At 33.8% G+C, this 23,555-nt stretch overlaps 1 protein-coding gene across 1 annotated transcript in view; it reads right to left on the bottom strand.

The window, feature by feature from the left end:
• The window catches only part of LOC124359669, a 162,323-nt gene that overhangs the window by 65,656 nt on the left and 73,112 nt on the right, over positions 1-23,555 (bottom strand). The window contains 3 exon segments of the mRNA XM_046812607.1: positions 416-505; positions 3,144-3,396; positions 3,793-4,019. Of these exon segments, the coding sequence (XP_046668563.1) occupies positions 416-505; positions 3,144-3,396; positions 3,793-4,019 (570 nt within the window).

Here is a 23,555-nt window from a genome sequence, read left to right as displayed (position 1 = left end):
ACAGGAATTTTAACAGCCAGATCCAGGAATTGAAAAGACTAAAGGCCGCAGGTATGTTTTATGTCCACAGATGGTAGTTGTCAGATGTCTGATGGTATCCTCAATGCCCTATTCTGATTATCATACATATTTTACAAATTTAAATGAAACACTAATAAAACTGTATTATAATTGCATTTACCCTAAAAACTCACTTCCTAATCCTTTATACAATATGCCTAATTAAATATTTTGCATTATCTAAAAAATAGAGAATCCTCAAGTGCACCAAATCGATAAGAAACATGCTAAATCTCTTGAAAACCGATTAAAAATTCTTCAGTCCATGTGGGACTAAAGGTACTGAGGCAATTCATTCAAGAGATAATGAGGCTATTACTACCAGACCAGCTGAATGGATTGTGCTTATACTCACAGACTTCATTGGGTCGCACAGTCGGTGGACTGCTTCTCTTCTCGCTGGTGTTCTGTTCCAGGTAGTGGGCCCCCCGGGGCAGCTGACCTTCTGTAACATAGAGAGGCTTAGTTTACAGAGTTTCTAGATGAATTTATCTGTAAATATTATATTTAGCTGATTTTATTTCTAACTGTTGTAATAGTTAACCCTTTTATACATATCATTCTGTCCAGAAACATAACATTACATTTTTGGAAACCCGTAATATGTTCAACTGGCATATTATTTAGATTTTTTATTTAAAGTTTATTATTATTGTTAGTGTCACGGTGTGAACTTCGAAGTTCCTACACACAGAGCCAACATAAGGTCTAGGACCAAACCATAGAACCGGAAGTGGCTTGTCTTTAAACCTTCCCCTCCTAATCATCACCTTCCTGTCCCATTGTTTCAGATGAAAGGATGCTGAGCTGACATAGATTTTCTTGTTAACCCTCCATCGGGCGCTAAACGGAGTTTTCCTCCGTGTATGTTTTATTATTAAAAATAGTACTACTTTTCTGATGTCGGCAGTCGTTTCCCGCAGTGTACTTCACGAGCATCTTTCGGGGAAACGAAACAATAGCCTCCCGCTTTTATTTATCAAAATGTGTCAGTATGAGGTCTACTTCTGTGCGTGACTGGACGATTCCTCCGTGAGCGCCCGATGGTGTGTTTGTAGTGCTTGGACGAAATCACCGTGAGCGCCTTATTGTGTTTAGTTTTTATGTTGTAATAATCCGTGTGCGCCTAAATGTGTGACCTGTGATGGTTTCTTTTTAAATTTTACTATATATTTTATTTGAATTTTGTGAAATGGAGAATGAAGACGAGAGACTTGTTAGTACAGTACCAGTGTGCTAGGGAACATTTCAGTAATGATTATGGAGTGAACATTGTCGCTATAACAACCAGAAGGAAAATGTTTTGAAATTTTGTGCAGTGTGTAAAAAAATTTTTTAGTAAAGAATAAATTTTTATTTCAGAGCAATAATTGACATTACAATTGTATAATATCTCAAGAATTGAAGTAAGTTGTTTTTGTAAGAAGTTAAAAACTAAGTTAATTTCCATACATATTTACAGAAGGTTAAACATTTTTACAATTAATTGCATTATTCCTTAAAATTAATCATGTTGTTATTATACAATAACATTTTTTAAGATTTTGAATTTCTTATTTGGAAAATTCATTACATAAGAGTGTAATTTTTATTAAATTTCTAAAAATGAATATATTACATTGTAATTAAATCAGTATGAATATTTAAACAAATAAAAACAGTTTAAACGATTATGATATCCATTATTCGCCAACCTGGAGGAAACCTCCGTGAGCGCCTGATGGTGTTTCTAATTTTAAGCGCCCGATGGAGGGTTAATATCCCACTTTCATGTGTGCTGGTGAAATGTGTGATTGTGATTCTAGTACTCGTAACTTGTGCTCAGGACTTGCATTCTGTGCAGTGACAAGACCTGGAATGGACTCCAAGCAGATTTTGGATATGTTTGAACCCTTTTCTTTCCTTTCTTTTCTTCTTTCTGTTCTTTATTATTGTATGTATTTATACTCCTCCCACCTGACAAAAAGGATAGATTCATAACCTCCTAACATTATGTTATTCTGATTCTTGTCCCAATTTATTGAGTGAGAGGCTTATCAAATTTATCAAGTTTTGTTTTTCAATATGATATAATGAGAAGTTCCAAGCATTCCACTTCTGATGACTGTGTCTAATTACCATGATGGATGAGTATTAAGATTACTGAACTATATGTATCTAAGACCACAGCGTACTTATCAGCCATTTTTGTCATATTAACATAGGCTGATTGATGCAGGGATCCATTTTGTGTTTATATTCCATTACACTTCTACCCAGGCTCGTACTCAGACAGGTTTTATCATAATGCAATATTTTTTATTCTAATGCAATAAAAAGACTGGATAAACTGAGGGTGGTGGGCAAAGTTGATATACAAGTTGTATACATGCTAGCAAAGAAAGGGGAAAACTGTGATAAAGTATATTTATAAAGATTTATATTTACAAACATGTCCCATCTTGAAGTGACATTGAATGCTGATTCATTTATACCAGTACAAAAATAGATTAATTGACAATAGATAAAGTAAACTGTGTATGGGAAAAGTTCGTGCTGTTAAGTGGTAAGTTACTACTTATTCTAGTATTAGTACAATACTGTTAAAATTTTAATATAAGACAATGGCTTAAAAACTACTGCAAATCTCCAAACATATGAACTAAAGAGATCCATGACTTACTTTATCAAGAGGAAATCATACTAATTTGTCACATATTGGGCAGAATTTTTAGAATTTTTTTGTGACGAGAAAAATGCATTGACACACACCTAAATTGTGTCGAACACGTGTTAAAACAGGTAATAACCTACTAAAACCTTAGTTTTCATAACATGACATTTTCACCTTTTGACACATTACATTAGGCTATGCCTATTGCTTTCAAGATCTTAGAATGACTCTACTGAGTATCAGAACTGCTGGCACAAACCACTTCTTCAAAGGTGATCAAGATTAACCATTACAGACATCAGACATCGGAATGTAATGTCCTTCCCGACATGTATCCTTCCTTACATTGGAGCACTGCTGCATTGATAGTTTCAGGACAGAGATCACCAGAGAGGTGTTGGTAAGGTTAACAAATGAATCATGTGTATACCTCTAGCCTTCTGCAGTAGGGTGATGGTGGGGTTCTGTGCTCGTGGTAATTTGTTGTCTAGTGAAGTGTCTGGCAGACTGTGGCTCGTCACAAGACGACCAGACGTTTCCTGTGACTGTGACTGTGACAGTGACTGTGTGGTGACAGTCTCACGCGACGACAGGTACTGGGTGCTGGAGGACACAGAGCTACTGTGGCTGTGACTCGGTGAGTCTAGGGACAGCGGGAGGTCTGTTGGTGGCTTTGGTGCATCCTAGACAGCACCAAACATGATATACAGTATTACAATATCAATTTCTAATATGTTGTGTGAAACATCTAGAGATATAGACGTCAGCAGAAAAAATTTGAATATAAATCAAAAGAAAGACAAAATTTGCATGATCTCTGTCATTTATGTTTAATACAATGATATTAAATTCACACCCATAAGAAAGCAAAGTCACTGTGAGAGAGTTTTATATCCCTATTTTTCTTTTTATTATTAAAACATTAGGGATACAATTTTTATCAAACGTGAAGTAACTTTTAAAGGCAGTAATTCCACACATTGTTAAATTCTTTTCTTACTACTTCCTCTCTTCAATTTTACAGATTAAAATATCATATTTTGCTATAGTTCAATGATTTGGAAAATATGACAACTTACTTCAGCAGACTTCTGGCTGGTCGCTTTCCTGGAGGGCTTAGGAGATTCGAAATTAACAGGACGGAAGGTCTTGCGCTCAGTAGTAGGGCTGGCTTGGGCACTCTTAGGGGTCCACACAGCAGGCTGTGGCTCCTGATCCTCAGGAGGCTGTGGCTCTTCCTCCTTGGCTGCAGAGAAGTTGAACTGCTTGCGCTGAGGCTCAGGAGTTGCTCCAGGTGACCACACGCCTACAAACCAGATACATCACTTTTCGAGAACTGTGTCAAAACTATCTGCTGTATTTTAAAAGCCAGCACACTGCATTGATTGCCATTATTTTTTTTAAACTTTTTTATAGAAAGGAGAGGTTGATCTCCTTTTGAACCTCATTCTGCCCATCTGCATCGGCCACAGGCCTATTGAGGATCTTATCAAACAGAAAAAAGGGGAAGAGTCAGTATAGTATAAGAAGGTTAACAGTAGTGATTAATATGTACAACAGACACAGACAGGGTTTAGACCTGTGCTATCTCTAAGTTTGTCCCAAAGTTCAATACCTTGATGATGCCTTGGACTGCTCAGCCACCCAATGAATAATCAGAAGCTTTTATCTTTTCTAATACTCATTTTTATTTCATATCATTATAAAAGACATATAAAAACATATAAAAATCCTAAGAGAGAATCATACTGTCATTTGTAGATTTTTAATGGCTATATAACAGACACATGAATTCAAGAAGCAGCTAGGTAAATTTCAGGATGCATTACGTTAAGATTTGGATCCAGATATTTATTTGGATGTTATTAAGCATGAAGATCATGAAAATATTTATATCATAATATATGCATATGAAGAACATAAACAGAGCCAACACATTATTCAAATTTCTACTGTTTCAGATTGAAATATTATCTATTTCATATTTTGCATTTGCTTTAAAGTTCTACATAGTTGTGAGAGAAACCTCTCAGTGTTTTATTCAAGTATTGTAACTTTTCATGAAAAAGCTATTTTTAATGATAGTATAAGATTTTTTATTCTAGTCTTTAAAATAAATAATGTACACATAAGATGTGATTTATCAAAACTTGGAAAAAGATTTCCTCCCCTTTTACATGGTTCTGTTATATGAAGTAAAATTTTATGTAACTGCCTAATGGGATGACCTTTGAAAGACATTATTTACTCTCTTTAAACATAATATGAAAGTTTCTCTGTTTATTCATTTGTGTTATTTCTACATTGTATATTAGAAATTTGCATGAATACAACTTTATTGAATAGACATACAAAAATATTGTGATTAAACATTTTATATTTATAAACAGAGTAATAATGTAGTACAAATCACAAAAAAATAGTGCTTTCCTATTATTTTGTAAGTCTACTGTATTATTAATTTGTTAGTATAAGCTAAACACAAAATAAGAAATTATTATTTTAACATGTTGTTAAGGGACTAAACTCATGCTTTTGGCTGCGCAAGGAATATTTAGTAGCCTACATTAATTAACACATATAAAGTAAATATTTTTATTTTTGAATAATAATTCCCTTTAGTTCAGTAATGACAAATTGAAAAATGGAATAATAATGGTGCCGTATTATACAGTAAAAACTAAAAGGCAATTTTAATGAAATTTTTATTAGATACCTCTTATCTGCTGAATCAGCTAGCAACAATATCTCTGTTCACAAATTTTAAGTTAACTCACTAATTTGTATGGAATAAATTCGTTATAACTTTATAAAAATATTATACTGAATAGATGTATGATCATACCATTGGTACCGTCTTAAAACAAATTCAAAGCATTCTAAAAGAAGAGCTGCAATAAAACTTTCATTGCAGCAGCATTTCTCAGAAGTTGCACACACCATGGGGGGGGAGGTGGAGGGTGCAATAACAGCTGCGTTAGGTACGGATGTTACCAAACCACCGAACAAATGTTTCAACACGCTACGCTACAATACACACACACGGGGTTGGAGATGTGCCCGGTGAAGTCACTCTAATTTGTTGCTCGGCTCTGATTCTATTTTTGCCACCACCTTCCTATTAGTGAACACAAATTGTGTGACACCTATAGCAGTTATCTATCACAGAGCGTGTTACGTGTTAGGTTCACACCTTGTAATATAGTCACGCTGACATGTGCAAACAGAATTCATCACTTCGCTGGTCGATGGCCGATTTGATTTGGAGTTAAACGATCAACTCCCTCGCTTTCTTCATTCTTTTGAACCGTTGCCAGCAACAAATAAACCGATAACCCGAGTTTCGCGGAACCCGCCGGAATGTATTAAAAGTTCACATAAAAAAAGAAAAATTGGAACGCCTTTTCCTGTTAATCTTGCTATGAAGACTACATTGCAAAACCCTAAGTACTGGTTAACCTACAATTACACCCATTTTAGTACATTTTAAATAAAAGTATCAAAATATTTGACTAATGTGATTTTATGATAATGTAGGTTGTATTTAATTATTGGATCCCTTTTTAAATAATTTGTACCAGTTAAAAAAATTGTAAACAGCATTCTTTTTACTCCTTAAACGTTTGTTAAAAGCTTTTTAATAATATAAAAATCTAAAGTGATATTAAACATATATTCTAAATATAATTTCTTTTAGTTTATAATGGTACACTTCTTATTTTTCTAACTTAAAATGACCTAACTTTTGGAAACTTAAAATATACCTACGTTGTCTTCAAACACACAACACATATTTTTATACGATTGTTTAATTTACGAAATTAAATCCTTATAATTAATAGTAAAACATAAAAAGTATTCAGAGTTACCTGGGGGAAATTAATGAATTACTTATGCAGAAAATGTATACAATTAGTCCTTATTGTGATTCACCTCCGGGTTTCAAGGACTCTTCAAAAACAGTTTTCACGTGCTTTATTCACATCAGTTTCTACATTTTGTACATGAAGCACTTGTTTTAATGTCTCTGTTCCTTGCTCACACTCCGCATTGAACTTCCCTCCTTTTCACATTTGCTCTGTTGGTGTTGATAGTTGGTACATTTTGAAAAATATATACTAATATTGGTGTTTAGTTCTTAGAGGAGTGGTCACATTTTAAATGCAACTACTTATAGTATTGTAAAATTTCGGAATAGAAGGGGAGAGGCAAGGGAAAGTTATTTTTAAACAAAAAAGACAAAACACGAACTTTCTTTACCATATGTTTGTTGCCAGGATTGTATACTATAAATACATCATATTTGACAAATATGTTCTGGATTATCAAAGAAAATATTTTCAATTTTAAAAACGCTATTTAGTAGTAGGTTGATATCTATGCAAATTATGGACAAGAAAAAGATGTCCACAGCGTGAGGAAACACATTCTTAAAAACTATTTTTTAACGAAAAGTATTGTACCACATATGTTACGTTATAGTAGGGCTTCATAGGGTGTCATAATGCACGAGGTTGAGTTACGTGGGTTGTGTAATTTCAGCTTGTCTAGGTAAATGCTAAAATCTCCAAGAGTTGCTCCCATTTCAATAAATGCGAAACTACAGTTCTGTATGTAACTTATACGTTGATTGAAACCCATGCCTTAAGTAATGAAACGAACTTGTGTTTTATCCCTTAAGCTTAAGTTTCTAAAACTTTTGTTCTTATTTCTGATTGTTGATTATGGCAAATGAACAGTGTTAAAACGCTTTTTGTATTAAAATATATACTTTGTAATATTTAGTTAATGAAGTACAAAATATTCGAAATATTTTCTGAATATCTAAAAAAATTCCAAAAAACCAAAAGAGGCTCTACAAACACCAGGTGAATGTGCTAAATGCGCAATTCTAAATTCTCGTAACAAAACAGTTCAATATAGTATTCGATAAATAAATCAAAGATAATTAAAAGTTGACAATAACAAATTTACAAATATACTTTTAATACTAAAAATGTCACCTTTGAAAATGTATTTTTTATACGCAATCCAAAAACATCCCAATCTAATATTGTTTTAATTTTTTTTATTAAATAATGACTATTGTCTAACTATCGAGCATCGAATCAAATTAAGTTGCCGTGTTAGGACTCTAAGCTTAGTATTAGCTGATCTGGCAGAGAGGCTGTACTCAACTCATTAATAATGAAATATTAAAAAATACAACAGAAAAACATGTGATGCATATATAGTAAAAATTTAGTTTTTAGTAAAGTTAGAGTTACATTATGTAATCAGAAATATTTACTAGTGGTAATATTTTGTAACACGATCGATTATAAAGTTTCAAAAATTTACAAACGATGCAAGACACATATGAGAGTATTTTGGTAGCTTTCTATTTAGCAAAAACAAATAATGAAATATTTTCTAAGCTAATGTTTTAACGACGCGACGATTCTCCCATCGTTCCCATTGGAACACCCAACCAATCACACACACTATAAACACAGATTCTGTAGGCGTGGGTCCCAGTATTTGTACTTCTGTATTTTCAGCCTGTTTATTTACATCGCCTCGGAGAACAAAACCAAAGTTGTTTGAGCAGTTTTCACTGTTTGTTGGCGCTGAACTGAGTGCTATTATAAGATTGACAGCCTGGATCAGCTGTAGTTGTAACCCTAGTGTATTAGCAATGGATGAGTCACTCGGTTACAGGCCGTTGCTATTCTGGGCCAATACCTTGCCGCCCCTATGCTACCAGTGGAGAATGGAGATTACTAGATTATTAAACAGTGGAGGTTAGTGAGATATACGTTACGAAGTCACAATAACTCAAGAGAGTTTTACAGTAGCTTACTATTGAGACGTTTGAAACGAGACTTCCAACATCTTTCTAGTTAACTATCTATATAAATTTTACTGTTTTATGAGTTTCTGTAATTTAGAAATATATAGCTACTAATAATAAAATGTATGCACACACACACACACACACACGCACGCACGCACACACACACACACACACACACACACACACACACACACACACACACACACACACGCACGCACGCACGCACGCACGCACGCACGCACGCTCGCACGCACGCGCACACACACACACACACACACACACACACACACACACACACACACATTTATATATATTGTCACATGTGAAAATTTCATATTATTATACGTAGGTTGTTTGTTTACAATTTTATCTTCTCTGCTGTTTTATCGTTGACCACATCGTTACCCTTAAGACCAGTGAGGGTAAATAATATGCATAAATTTTTATTATTAGTAGCTAATATATATATATATATATATATATATATATATATATATATATATATATATATAAAATAAAACTTCAATAAACATTGAATCGCAAAAAGTACTTGCTCCGCCGGGACAATAAAATGTATTTTATTGAAATTAAATAAGGCAATTGCCAATTATACAAATTTAATGTATATATATATATATGTATATATATATATATATATATATATATATATAAATAAAACTAAACAAGGACAGAGATCGCATGCATTATTAATTGGCTGGGCTAAAAGCCTTATCACTCGAAAGGCTGGAAAAATTACATTTCTAACTGTCTGTCTGTTCGTGTGACAGCTCGAAAACGATATGATCTGTACACTTGAAATTTTACTTGAAGCTTTATTTATATAAAGGAAACACTGAGTTCAATGATGCTGCAGCTCATTCAATGAGATTTGGATGAGCGTTTGCAGATATTTTTACACTGGTCTTAAGGGTAAAATTGACGTCAACGATAAAACAGCAGAGTAAATAGAATTACAAACAAACTACCTACGTATAACAATATGAAGTTTAACATGTGACATTTTTTGTGGTGTAAAACATTTATAGAATGGAAGTCAGTGTTAAAAATTGGTGACAAGGCTTAATTTCAGCGCATTCTTGGTACTCTCCCAACCCTACTGAACTTTTATTATTCGAAAACAGCTATGAAACCTACCTTAACCAACTTAACCAAAACAAAATGTATCATGTGGAAAGGCATCCCGAGAAAGATTTCATCCGTAGAATTTACATTTTGCATGGACATTTATTTCCACATATACAAGAATGCGTTCTATAATGGTACATGTCCAATCATGGACTTTTGGTGAGCGTAATTTTTTAGTCAGTTTTATGTCCTGTATGCTTGTCTGTTTGTCTAACTGTCCGCAGAACATATCGAGAATTACATGACTTATACAATTGAAAATTGTTATGCAACTCCACCGAAGCCTATTGTGACTCGGTATGGCATACCGCTTATATACCTTGATGTATATAAGATTCATGTAATTCAATTTCTGGTAAGATTTTTATGATCTGTGCATCATACTGTCTCAATTCGGTTTTTAATAACGACTCTTTTTTCAATTATAGTCCATGTTAGAATGTTGAACCACAATTAATACTACAAACACAGCTTCTGTAGGCGTGAATTCCAGTATTGCTATTTCTTTATTTTCAGCCTGTTTGTTTATATTGCCTCCAAGAAAAGACCAAAATCGTTTGAGCAATAATTGTATGATCTGTGCTTGAAAATTAGCTAATGCCTCTATTTGTTGTATACGACTAGGAAATTCATTAACTATGTATAAAAATAAGGTTAAATCTCGTGGTTCCCAGCAAATTATTTTTGTAAACAGAAAACTGGAAAGATCCTACCTACATTACTTTGACCCTAGGCCTAGTTTTATTGGGTTTATTAACATATAAATGAAGTGAGGTTGAAGGTATTTCCACTGTAAATTAATATTATGTTCTTTATTATTAAGTAGTTTAGTTAAGCCCATAACAATTTCTGTCCAGCAACTTTTGTTTGTATTTTACTTCTTGTAGAGTACCAACACTCGGAGTAAGTACTGTACAAAAGCCAAACTTTATTTCCAAATAAAATTTAGACATTGCGTTTATAAAACACGAGGTTATTCACTGGGCAAGACACAAAATGCCTAAAACGCCCCCAAATGTATCCATATCATAAAAAGAATAGAGTCAAGAGTTTGTATCAAGATGTAATACCATAAAAATAGTAGAGTTGTAACCAAAGAAGACTGGGGCTTCATTCTCTCTATTTCTTTCTCTTAAAAAAAAAACCAATGCACCGTGAACAAGATATAGGTTTGTTAATGCATGCAAATTTACGGAAAAATTAAAGATTTACAACTAATTGCAAAATAATTGAATATTATTAAAATAATATTTTAATACATAAGTATTTTTATACTCTGTTCTGAGAACTGTGGGTCCCGGTGGATTATAAACACTTTACCACTACACTCAAGATAATATAGCTGGTCGACACAACACTACTGCCAGAATCAACTTAAATAGCATGGCGTACAGATTTTAAATGTATAGAAATAATCTTATAAAATACGTTATCCTATTAAAAATACAGAAAATGAGTCTAAAATTAGCTTAAGTGTGACATATTAAAGTAAAGAAATGTTGATTTTATTATTATATGGCGTACCACTTTTTAATAATACATCGAATTTAGATTTCATTATTTAATACGTATTAATCTTTATTAAATAATTACGGCGCTCTTCACTACATTTACAGTATATGTATGTTCTGACATATACATTACTATCGTTAACGGAATACAAATTTCTTAGTAATTATTATATCATTGTATTTATTTCATTTTTCATTCATTAGAATTAATTTAGACACATGCATACATGATAGCGGACAAATGCAAATCTTATGTAATACTATAAAAGTAGGTAGCAGAAAAAGGGAGCTATAAAGTACAAAGGGAGTTGCAAGCGATGTCAGGTCCTCGGTTTTTTAGAATCCTAAGAGAGTTCTGCCTTTTTAGTGTTCAGTAAACTGATACTCTTAAGAGTTGTAACATAATAAATTAGTTGATGATTATTATTAATTCATTCAAATGTTGTGGACCAAGGTGGGCTCAAGGCTGACAGGCATTGTCTGTAATGTGTCTGATGGCTCATGGAGCGTGCCATGGAGTGTCCCCAGTGCCAGTGCCAGTGCCAGCCGTGCCAGCCACTGACTCTACCTGTTCTCGCCACATTATACCAGACCTGCTGGCACTGGCACCCCTCCCTCGCCATTGTTTACTTGGACACTTTGCCAACTCCTTTATCTCTATTTCCGTTCCTCGCAGTTTCTCCGCCAACGAAAAGTCCACCAAATCGCCACACTATGTGAAGTGGTCAGCTGGACGTCTTTGATAAGCAAGTTCCATTACTATTAGATGTCAATTTACAATCGAGAAATAACGCGCTATCTCTTTTTAGCCAGTTGAAGTCCTGGTAAGATCAGGTATATTAAGTAATATTCAATGTTTTCATAAAGGAGTCCTGGCTTCGTGGTAGTATAGTATCATACGCTTATATTTATAGAAAGAAACAAACACGATAGGAACATCATAAAAAATATTTCAGAGAAAGGAAAGTCTACGTAAAGATCTGTGCAAGAATGGTTTTGATGGATGGTATAAAAGAATTTGAACATGGTAGAGTTTATCTAATCTAATTTATTGCATATAAGTCTCAAAGTTCCGAGTGCTATAACACAGGCACTTTGAACTTTGAGAGATTTTCCAAGCGAGGATCCCACATTGAAAGAAGATTGGGGACTGTCGTAGCGGGTGGTGGATGGGGCCGGCCCGGTCCCCGGCAAACGTATCCGAGAAACCCGATCTGACTACGACCCTGTATGAGACTACACAGACACGATGACACCTTGCACGTACAGAAGTACAGAAACACTCATCACATCAGAATCAGCTAGAGCCTGGAGACAAACTGTCGTCACTCACTACGGTACTTCTAATGCAGTAGACGAACCGGTCACGATTGCTCTTATACACTCAAGAGATATACCGACGACATTTCTAATCAGGTTGTAGAAATGTTTGAAGTTTTAACATAGTTCTTACGGTTTACAACTCAACGTCGTTTCATTACAGCTCTTTTCCTAATTCAGTAGGAAATTAACCTGCTCTGTATAAATAATTGGGTCTGTCGCAACATGTTTCATTAGCCTCACCCCAATAAAGAGTATAGGTAGTTGCAGTTTAATGAATATTACGGCACGTGTCGATTTCACAGGCAAACTTATCCAACAGGCTGGCCCCATGTTAAAAGGAAAACCGACCTCTTCAAAAGCATCGTATTCAGTTTATTGGCTACAAAATAACGAATTTATAAAGAAACCATTTGAATTATTATTTAGCATACGTTTATTCTCAGTACATTTACAAGACATTCACGGTACGAGGGTAACAACCTTGTTTCCCCAAAGGATCCGTATTTCCGCCACTACACAACAGCGGGTCCGTAGGCCTAAAAGCGGGCCTGTAACTCGACGACTCAATCGAATCTCATCTCAAAATAATATTTTGTGCGGTCATATTTTGGAGAGTTGGCAGCGGCGAGTGGGCGAAAATAGCTCGAGACCGACCGACCAGCCTCGCTTACAGTTCGCTTTCCCGCGTCCCCCGCCCATTGTCACAGGCTTCCGAGTGAACTCGGGTTGCCGGCATCGAAACTTTAAAAGTACCAACGCTTGTAAGTCCATCACGATATTCCATAAAAATATGTACAAAACTTTTATTATTTGAAATTTCCGTCATAATTACTATTTAATAAATAAATATATTATGTTTATAACAAAATCTTATAGTACATGTTTTGTATGGAAATTGAACAAAAAAATCCACTACTTGTCATAACATATAATATTAATAGTATTAGCATTCAGAAACGTACAAAAGTTCAAGCTGTAAATGTTCTAGTAAAACTACAGGTGGTTGGAAAATGGTGATGCGACAGTGGTTAAAACCCCGAAAGTTAGTGAAAATCCAAAATCCTCAGTTCCCATACCTACTATAAAACTTGAAAAACCATAAATTCGATTACTCCAACAAATGCAATTAAATAAATTCTATAACAGCTCTTTTCAAAAGAGTCACTTAAAAACGTGTCCTTTCACTTGAGGCGTTAGCAAATTTTACCTACTTGATTAAATCATGACTGTCATTTCATATTTAACGATTACAACGCAGTGATAAACGATATGACAGCCGCATTTGGCTAAAAGATTCAGAACTATTACATATATTGAGTTAGCATTAAACTAGAAAACAAATCACTGTTAAACACTCATACATTAGAGAAGTGTTTCGTTATTTCCTTATCAAACGGATATAATGTTGTATGTTATTGTGGTTTATATTTCCCTTTTAATCTCTCGTAACAAGTTTTTCATTAACATTAACTTCTGTTAGTTCAGATCACATGTTTATGTAAACGTATTTTACGTTTCATTAAAGATGACATTCTACTTTGAAAGTATGCCGCGAAACGAAGTGTATCCCCCGTGCATAACGTACATTCATAGCCCGCCAAAAGAAGTAGTCACTTCAAAAAAATATCCATAACAACAAAACAACTTTTTACAACAGATGCTACTGTCTAACAAATCCATAAAACTCCACAAGTTGCACAAAAATTACTTTTAGGTTGTTTCATTCCACATGTACACAAAAACATAGGTACTTGTGTTACTTTTTTTAAATATATCTTGTAAATGATTAGCTCCAAAAACAACAGTAATGAAAGGTTTGAGCTAAATTTTCATCTACCTCAGAAATCATCGAAGATATGAAAGTCTAAATAGATTATACATCTGAATCCAATATGCGTTTAAACAGCGTATTTACAAGTGAAATGAAAATAATGATAAATTTAACACAGTATCTGCGGTGGAGAAATAAAAAAGATGTTATAACGCGTTTTATTGGCCATGATATGTGTGTATTAATTAAATATACCCTTTAATCCGAAAACAATAAGTAAATTTCCGTTTCTTAAGGCGTTGCACTGACCGTTTATTAAATTCTCGCCAAAAGTCCCTTCTATTCAGGAAAAGAACAAGGACTATTGTTAGTGTTGATTTATTATAAAGTAGTTCACACTAACCCACTGCAAAATGGTAACATGTTGAAATAATGTTTGTAATACAACTGTCAAATCTCGCGCTGGTGCTTATGCAAATAAACACGACTACAAAACATTAGAGGTAGAAAAAGAATTTGTAAACATCTAAACAAAATGCATAATACTGTTATTCACTTTCATTGAAGCAAACAAAGAACTGTATGTACATAGTAGGAGGTATCTTGAAATCGGGGCCACAGAAAAACGGCTCAACAATATTAAATGTCATCACTATGTATGACTGAAGATAATCAATGACACCTTTGTATTATTAAACCTGACATTTTCCCACAATGTTTATAGTACGTTGTTCATTCGTTCTGATCTATAGATTGATACACCTAAAAGTATTAGCCGTGGTGTAAAAACGCCTGGTTGGAAGTATCAACCAAAACATGGTAGGTCTATCCTCCTAATTGAACTAAAATTGTGATGAGAAATTAATTAAATGAAACCGATTACTCCCTACAAATAATAATAACTGTTTGCTCAGTTAACATTCATAACTAGTAAAAACATACTAATCGTTATTATTTACTTTAAATAATAAATTCTTTATTGTTCTGTACTATTCACAATGTTACATTGTTTCGCAATCGTCAATAATTTTATTAAACGGTAAAACCATTAATCGATTTATATTCTAGAAACATTGTTGTCGATAATTATTATTATTATTGTTGTATTATTGCCGAAAATATTCCATTATCCTTGTAAAATGGAGTATTCAGTTGGTAAATAATTAAATCTAAATATGTTATAGTGACGACTGCTATACAATGTTATATATATTGTCTAAAAGCAATAAAGAACTGATGTTACTTTTATATACCTACTAGCAGTTTGCGCGGACCCGCACGCAATTTGTAGGCTTTGCACGTGCATGAGCACCTTTAGTTCGAGTGAATTAAATTTCCAACGCCAATGTTGAGTTTGCCTTGTTGCTACGATCAAGAAAATCTGTCAAAAAGTGTGCATTTATGGCCAATGTAATTAAATCCGGTCTAAGTATTTTTTACTTCATAGTTGATTTTACCTCGTTTTCTAATAAAGAATATATATATATATATATATATATATATATATATATATATATATATATATATATATATATATTGAGTTAGCATTATATATATATACATACAAAGATCTGAAAAGCCTACTTCTCTCTAAAAAAGAAACAAAGATCTGTTTTATAACAGTCTTTAAATTTATGGTAAATGTTATAATAGTAATTAAGTTAAATAGTTACTTTAAATTAACTAAGTAAGCTAAATAATAACTTAGTCTTGTATATCTTCTGCATTACTGTAATAACCAAGCACTGAATATTTAATTTGCTAAAATGTTTAAAGTATAAAGTATATTTTTACTAAAACTTTGTTGCAATCAAGCTTAAATTAATTTTTACACACAAAAATGTGGTTACATTTAACAGGCTCTTACAATTAATAACATTTGTTTGCTGTAATGCAACTTTAGGAACCAGGATGATATTTTGAAAGAAGATTAGGCCTAGGGACCGTAAGAGTGTCTATGACACTTTCAGTGCAATCGGTTGAATAGTTTACGCGTGAAAACGTAACAAACAACAAACTCAGTACTTTACATTTCTAATATTATAAGGATTAGGATGTTACAGCACGGCATCTTGTATGTGTAATAAAAACATACATATAACCTTAGAGGGGATTTACACAGCTGGTTGACCTGGTGATTGATTTGGCAACTATTGGCAAAACAAACTACAAATCTGGTAAACTTATTAATTAATTTATCGAAAATAATATCTAAATATTTAATAGGTTTTAAATATGTTCAGTTTAAACTGAGTTTTAACTTACTATATTTAAGTTTTCTTTTTTAATAAAGTAAAGTAATTTAAACACCGATGATGTCTGACTATGCTTCTAAACTATAATCTGAAATGTTATACGAAATTAACTAATTACCAGTTTTACAAGTAATTTAATGAGTCGACAAAACCAACTGAACCACAGAGAAGACTATAGCGGGGTGTGGTTTGTAGAGACAGAATGAATGTGGCGGTCGGCAACCAAGGAACCTAATGAGGACATAAAGTACAGGGCGAGGCGCTCGCTGCAATATGAATGCTTTTCAGTGTTAATTTTGCTATCTCAGGCGCAGCGTGCAGTCATGCTGCAATACACTACTAAGTGGTTTCTTCATCATACAGAAAGTAGGTTGAACACTATATGATATTTTCTCGGCCTAAGCAGAATGCCGATACAATGAAGTACATGTGCAACAAAGAACTTCAAAGATATCTTCTGTGTGTTCTACTATTAGACTGATTAATGCAGTTGCGTATACAGAAAATATTTCGGGGTTAGGATGACACACTGGATTGTTAAGGAGGTAAAAACTACCCTCCAAAAATAGGGCTGGGGAATATAGCTATATTTTATATCCCTCGTGTCTATTATATTAAAACCGGGTGACTTCCATCCAGACTACAAAGCAGAAAAAAAGAATATAGTCATCGTAGGATCAACGGAAGGGTTGAGTCAACGCGAATGTTCAGTTTAGCACCGGTTCACATTTCTCTTAGTGCGGCGTGTGAAATCTGATGCTGCGACAGACTTGACTCCTGGATTCATGTTCGTCTGAAGAGATAAAAAAAAACTCGGCGACGAAGAAGCCCAAAATTTACTATTTAGATCGTTCACATTGATTCAACCCTCCCCACCCAAGCTACTTCATGTCCTTAATAAACTTTGACTTGTAAGCCTAAGTAGATTCATTCTTTCAAACTGATTAAAATCGCATTTTTAGTATTCTGCCACTGAGTTTTCATCTGATAGTTACCTTTAGTTTTTAATTTTATTTGGGCGTGTGTTATATGTTTATTTCTTTATATTGCGTTAAACTTTACGCAATTTCATAAATTTTATTTTTTAATCGTAGTTTTGTCGTTTCAACGTGTTCATATTTTTAATATTTATGTAATATATCAAGCAATGTGTACCTCATTTATATACTGCCATGTATTTAACGACAATAAGATTTTTGATTTTGCACTCTCAAGCGGAAGTGCATTACTAGTTGTGAGTTGACGTGTATTGACCCGTAGATAGCTCCCCGCAGTGACGCCGCAAAATTTGAGTTGTGATCATAACTATTCGACGCGGCTTGAACCGGAAACCCTCGATGATAAATATATGCCATTGGCCGCGCAAGCATAGATTACATTTTTAGAAAACAGATTTCACACTGCAAAGTTAGTCAGAGGAAACTAGGAAAAATTACTGGAAGAACTTGGTCCGAAGAATGCTCACTCAGAAAAAAAAAACAATTGTAGTCACAAAGTAAGTACAAACCATCAATACACATTAACAACGTTGACGGTACTTCGTATGGTCCGACTGATCCAACAAGGTTATTGTGGCGTGGCATGCTCTTCACCTCCCAAGGTGATTAAAATTTATCACCTGTGTAACATAGTTACTGAAATCTGTAATTACTCAGGCACTGACTCAAATTACATTACCAATTTATAAGTTAGTGTATAACGTTCAGTCTAGTATTCTTTTCATATCGACCAGTGAGAACCTTTTGCTCAATGGAAAAGTTCTTCAAATATTTCCTCTGTGGAAAGAATCTTAAATAAAGAAAGAAGCATCTTTAACAATTAGAGAACTCATTGTGTGAAAATTATTACTCGTGGTGCTGAAACCAACAGATTTTTGTGGATCCAAGCATTAATGTGGTAATTTGGGAAATACTAATGATAATATGTGTTGTCGCGATTTTGGCTCTTTTGAAACAGAGGTATAATGGGTCGATGGCAGTTGTGGGTCAACAGTCAGCCTGGCCTCAGGCCAAAACCTACAGCCTCTGGTACAGCCGTGCTGTATCCAGTTACGGACAACTGTCTGGGGTTCACAATACCTCCCACACACACTCTTAGCCAAAACTGTGGCTAACTTGTGTTGCTTTACAACTGTGGCTTTTTTCAACGTTAGCAGTTAGCGTTAATGGGTTATGGGTTTATTTTGAATATACAAAATGTTGAAAATATGGTGTAACTCACTGTTCACGCTTGTTTTGGTGGGATATACAAAGGTTAGGTCGTTTTTCAAAGATGACATAACCATTGAGATCAACATATTTTCAGCTTCCTTAGTCTTAGACTTCAGTTTGCACTTGTTGCGATTGTTGAATATCTATCTACGTAGAAAGTTTAACAACGGATAAGCCTTACTTGCCAAAAATAAAAATCGTACATTGTAAAAACTATATTAAGGAAATAATAATTCAAATACGTAAAGTAATACATTAATATTTGTCATAATTACTAGTTGCCAGTTCGGGAGTCCATCAAGGTACCCATTTATGCTATCTGTATTCTTGCTGTTCATCAATGCCATAAACATACATTGTAACGTATAACTGGTTTAAACGTCATATTTATTTGTTTTCCAATCATAGGAGAGATAAACCATTAAGCTGTGCGAGCGATTGACTTTGCTATAAAACAGGCTGACGTCTACCACATGCCCTTAAAGTTCAGTAAAACGGCAATAGTTACTTTTACTCGTCCACCTGAGCTTTCGTTCTTTTATTATGGACAATAAGCAAGAGGAAAAATATTCTACTGGATACTGGTATTCGTATGGATTCAAAGCTAATATTTTTTGAAAACGCAAGCAATAGTTAAAACAAATATGAGGGGCTCGGGTTTTGAAAACTTTTAGGGCTGTTGTAGACATTCGATATTCAACAGTTTTGACTAATCGGGTCTTCATTAGTGGCAGAAGCCATAAAGAGAGGCCTCACACATGGGAGTTTCTAGAGCAAATCTAATAAATATAATTTGGTACGCCACAAAAGAACGTTAATGTTCCTAAGAAGCAAGAGATATTTTACCGTAGAGGTCACATTCAGCTATTGAGTTTTAGTATAACTCACAACAGAAACTATAGAAATATATTTTGTCAAAGACTATTAAATATTAATTTCCAAGTGCTTTTTAAACCCTGGTTCTAACAGTTTCAAATGGAGCACTAGATCACTTGAATCATTAACTATTAGTTTTAAGTGGTTTTGACGCAGACGGAGAAGACTATTCCTGATCAGTCCTAGGAAGCGTCGCGTTGAATCAAACACCAAATTTATATCGCAGATTATTGAAGACATCGACGTAGACGGCGGGCCACGTGGCTTACTTCCGGCCATAAAACTTGGGCAAACTGTCTTTGATGTGGCGGAGTCTGTCGTCCCACGACCATGCAGGGTCTGCGGTAGATGTGCAGCGCTAGCGTATGTGCAACGCTACACTGAATGGCTTTGATGGAAATCTTGTAGCAATTAACTGACTAGTAGTAATAGTACTGCTTAAAAAAATAAAAACATTGGCTATGACGTAGGCTTTAACAGTTAAACTGTCAACATAGTTCAACAAGGAAGACAAATTACTTTTACAAACTTTTGGTGTTCATGAATTGAAACGTGAGTCTAGAAATTGTATTCAGAATATGAGTAGAGAAAGACATTAATGAAGGATGTAGAAACGGTTTCAGTTTATTGAGTTTGAACGAGATCCAAGTTTGAAACCGTTCAGTATGATGGACATTGGCTCAAAATCTCTACCAACATAATTTGGCTAAGTATGAGGGATTTTTCTCTGAGTTCATGATGAAGAAAAGCAACTGCTTTGGCAGAATAATCTGCTTATTTATTTGCTTTACCGTGTGTTTGCTTACACTTTAGATGCCTTTGCTGTTGTTTTAAAGCCCTTAATAAAACATACCTTATTTCGATTCATCTGTTCAATTCTCTTGCTTTAAAGAGATTTCCAGACAAATAAGAGAAAAGCAACTAGGTTAATAACTAATAAGCATGCAATAAATTACAGGCATAAGGGTTTCACGAGAACTATCGACAGCCAAAAAGGTAGAATTTGGAAGAAGTTGATGACGTCCAAGTTTGCCTAAATTAAAATTAATTGAGGAAGAGTATTTGCAGGCCGGCCTTGATAGTGAACTAGAAATAGCATGGGTTCTGGACGTTCTCAAACCGCGGTCTTCGGTATGTGTCTAGACCCCGTGACCGCTGCATTCCTGCACTGGATTTCTTTATTATTATGGCTGTGGTGAGAAACCCGCGACCACGTTCATCATCAGGCGCCCGTTATTCTGCTAAATTTGCAGAATGAAAGAAATTTGACAATGCACTGAAATATATTCTTATCAATATTCCATTCTGCACGATTTGAAAAGTGTAGGGAGCTAGCAAATAATTTAAACATACTTTGAAATACAACTCGATTTATACAATACAATGTTGATTGGCTCATTACGTCATGATTAATTCTGACTGATTCACATTAATAATGCGCAGATTGATCAGGTAAAAGGACGTTTCCTTCTCATAACAAATTTATGATGCTAGTAACCAACTTAAAAAAGTTGAATTAGTGATTTGCTTTTCCTTTTTATATTGTGATGTTATTATCACACTTTTCTAATACCGAAATTTGATTCAGTTATTTTACATCTGGTATCTTCAACTTGCGATTAAGTTTTAATTCGCGTGCAATCTTATTAAATAATAACACGATTTTCGCCTAATCTTGATCATGAAATAAAATATTCGTTCATAAATAAGTTTTTATTGACAGTAATTTAATTTGAGTTACGCTCAACATAAGTTACAGTAGCTTCTCATTCTAGCCTGACGCGTTCCCGCTAGATTTCGCTTGTCAGTTTGTGTTTCGCCTTGTAACTCTGGACATATTCTCTATGTACGAAGTATATATTTTCTAGGATACTATCTTCGAATTTGAACGTTGGACGGGGGGGTGGTCAATGTTCTAAGAAAAAGGAAAGCGATAAGGACACACACACACACACACACACACACACACGCGCGCGCGCGCGCACGCACACACACACGTCACTGGTAAGCATGTAGTGGATTTAGGTTATATTTATTTCAATGTTAAATTATTTAAGATGTTAAGATGTTGTTGATTATTTTTTATGTTTACGCATGTTCCTGATTATTTATCTTTTCTTGCATGTCGCTAGTTATTTATTGTTACTTTTGCATGTGTCAAATTTTGTTATCACTTAGTTGTTATTTAATTCTTATCATTCACTACACATTTATTACTGTTGCTTCGTTTTTATATTTAAATAGTTATTATTGTTTTTTTTACCTTTTCGATGATTATTTGTTAACTTATATTTATTACTAATTCGCTGTTTTTTTATTACTTATTTTAACACTGTTTGTTATTTAATTATATATGTATACATTATATTAGTGCTATTAACAATTTATACTCTTTTTAACTTATTACATGTACAAGTGGTGTAATTCCGTTGGAAGAATAAATAAATAAGTAGAGATGTTGGAGAACACTTACTGAATCAGAATGTGCACGAGCAGTGAAAAATTTACCTTAGATTATATCTGAATTACATACAAGATTTCTCACTCCTGAAGTTCAGACTGGACAGTTGAAGGAATAAGATGGCAATAAACCCCTAATGAAAGAGATTCTGTTCTTATTGTAATCCACCGTAACGTAAAGCGCTGTATGTTAACAGATGCAGAAGATCCCGCATCCTTCAAGGAGAAAAGAAAGAGGGAGGAAACAGTAATAAGACTGCATTTGGACTTAATTAAAATGTACAAGTGATTTTACCCGTACAAGTATAACGCGTATGTAATGTTTAGGGGGATTTTTTAAACACGAGTTAACATTAAAAACTCTCTGACCTTATTTACATTAAGAAGTTTATATATAAAACCCAGCAGTTACCCATATATATATATATATATATACACACACACACACACACACACACACACACATATATATATATATATATATATATATATATATATATGTATGTAAAAATATATATTTATGTATAAAATATAATATATTTATTTCTCTGTCAAAAAGCACACAACTACTGCAAACTTGTTCGACCAAAATAATTGGTCTAGCCAATAGGTTCACTTGTATTGGAGGTTTCAATACCAATACAGTTTCAATGTGAACAAACACGCACGCCATATATGAATTGGAATGTCAATGTAACTTTACTCATGATCTAAATGCATTTATAATTTGTAATGAATATGTGTTTTTTTATTAAGATGGCCTATATTTATTTCACTCAGCATAGACAATGAATTTTGTTTGACGAATGCAGACTGTAGAAAATGCTGGTTCTTTTTTCCACTCGAGAGTTAGCTCATAATACATTTTATTCTTTTCAAAATCACATTTTTCCTTATTAATGTCTTATGTGTCAAGTGTGTAGTTGATATAGAATGCAACCACAAAAATGTGAAAGAGATAATTTGGATGGAATATATTTCACAGCTTGATGAGAGCGTGACACGAGTACTATCGAACTACGTCTAGATACAGTAGACGACTTCTAGTGTTAATTGTAATCATAGTACATGTGTCGTTATATTACTAAGTATACAATTTTAGGGTTGTTATAATTAATAATCAAATTAAACTATAATCGTTGGTTTTAAATATTTTATTAAAGTTTATACGACACATGTTTCGAAATATATAATCTTCATAGTGTACAAAATAACCTTTAAAAATAAACAAATAAATAAATATAAAAAAACTCGGCAGAAGGTACATTTGGAAGGACTAAAACTAGTCTAATATGCGATAGTTAGTAGAAGCCCCTGACATTTCTTGATCGACAAATATCAAATCCAGTAAGTTTTATTTAAGTGCAGAAGATATTTATGTTTTGAAAGTGCATTTCTGCAATATCTAAACGTTAATAGTCTATTTGAACATCGAAGATATTTAAACTTTTTTG

Source organism: Homalodisca vitripennis, chromosome 4 (assembly GCF_021130785.1).
Source record: "Homalodisca vitripennis isolate AUS2020 chromosome 4, UT_GWSS_2.1, whole genome shotgun sequence".
Classification (NCBI taxonomy): domain Eukaryota; kingdom Metazoa; phylum Arthropoda; class Insecta; order Hemiptera; family Cicadellidae; genus Homalodisca; species Homalodisca vitripennis.
This window is presented reverse-complemented; position numbering and strand designations above follow the sequence as displayed.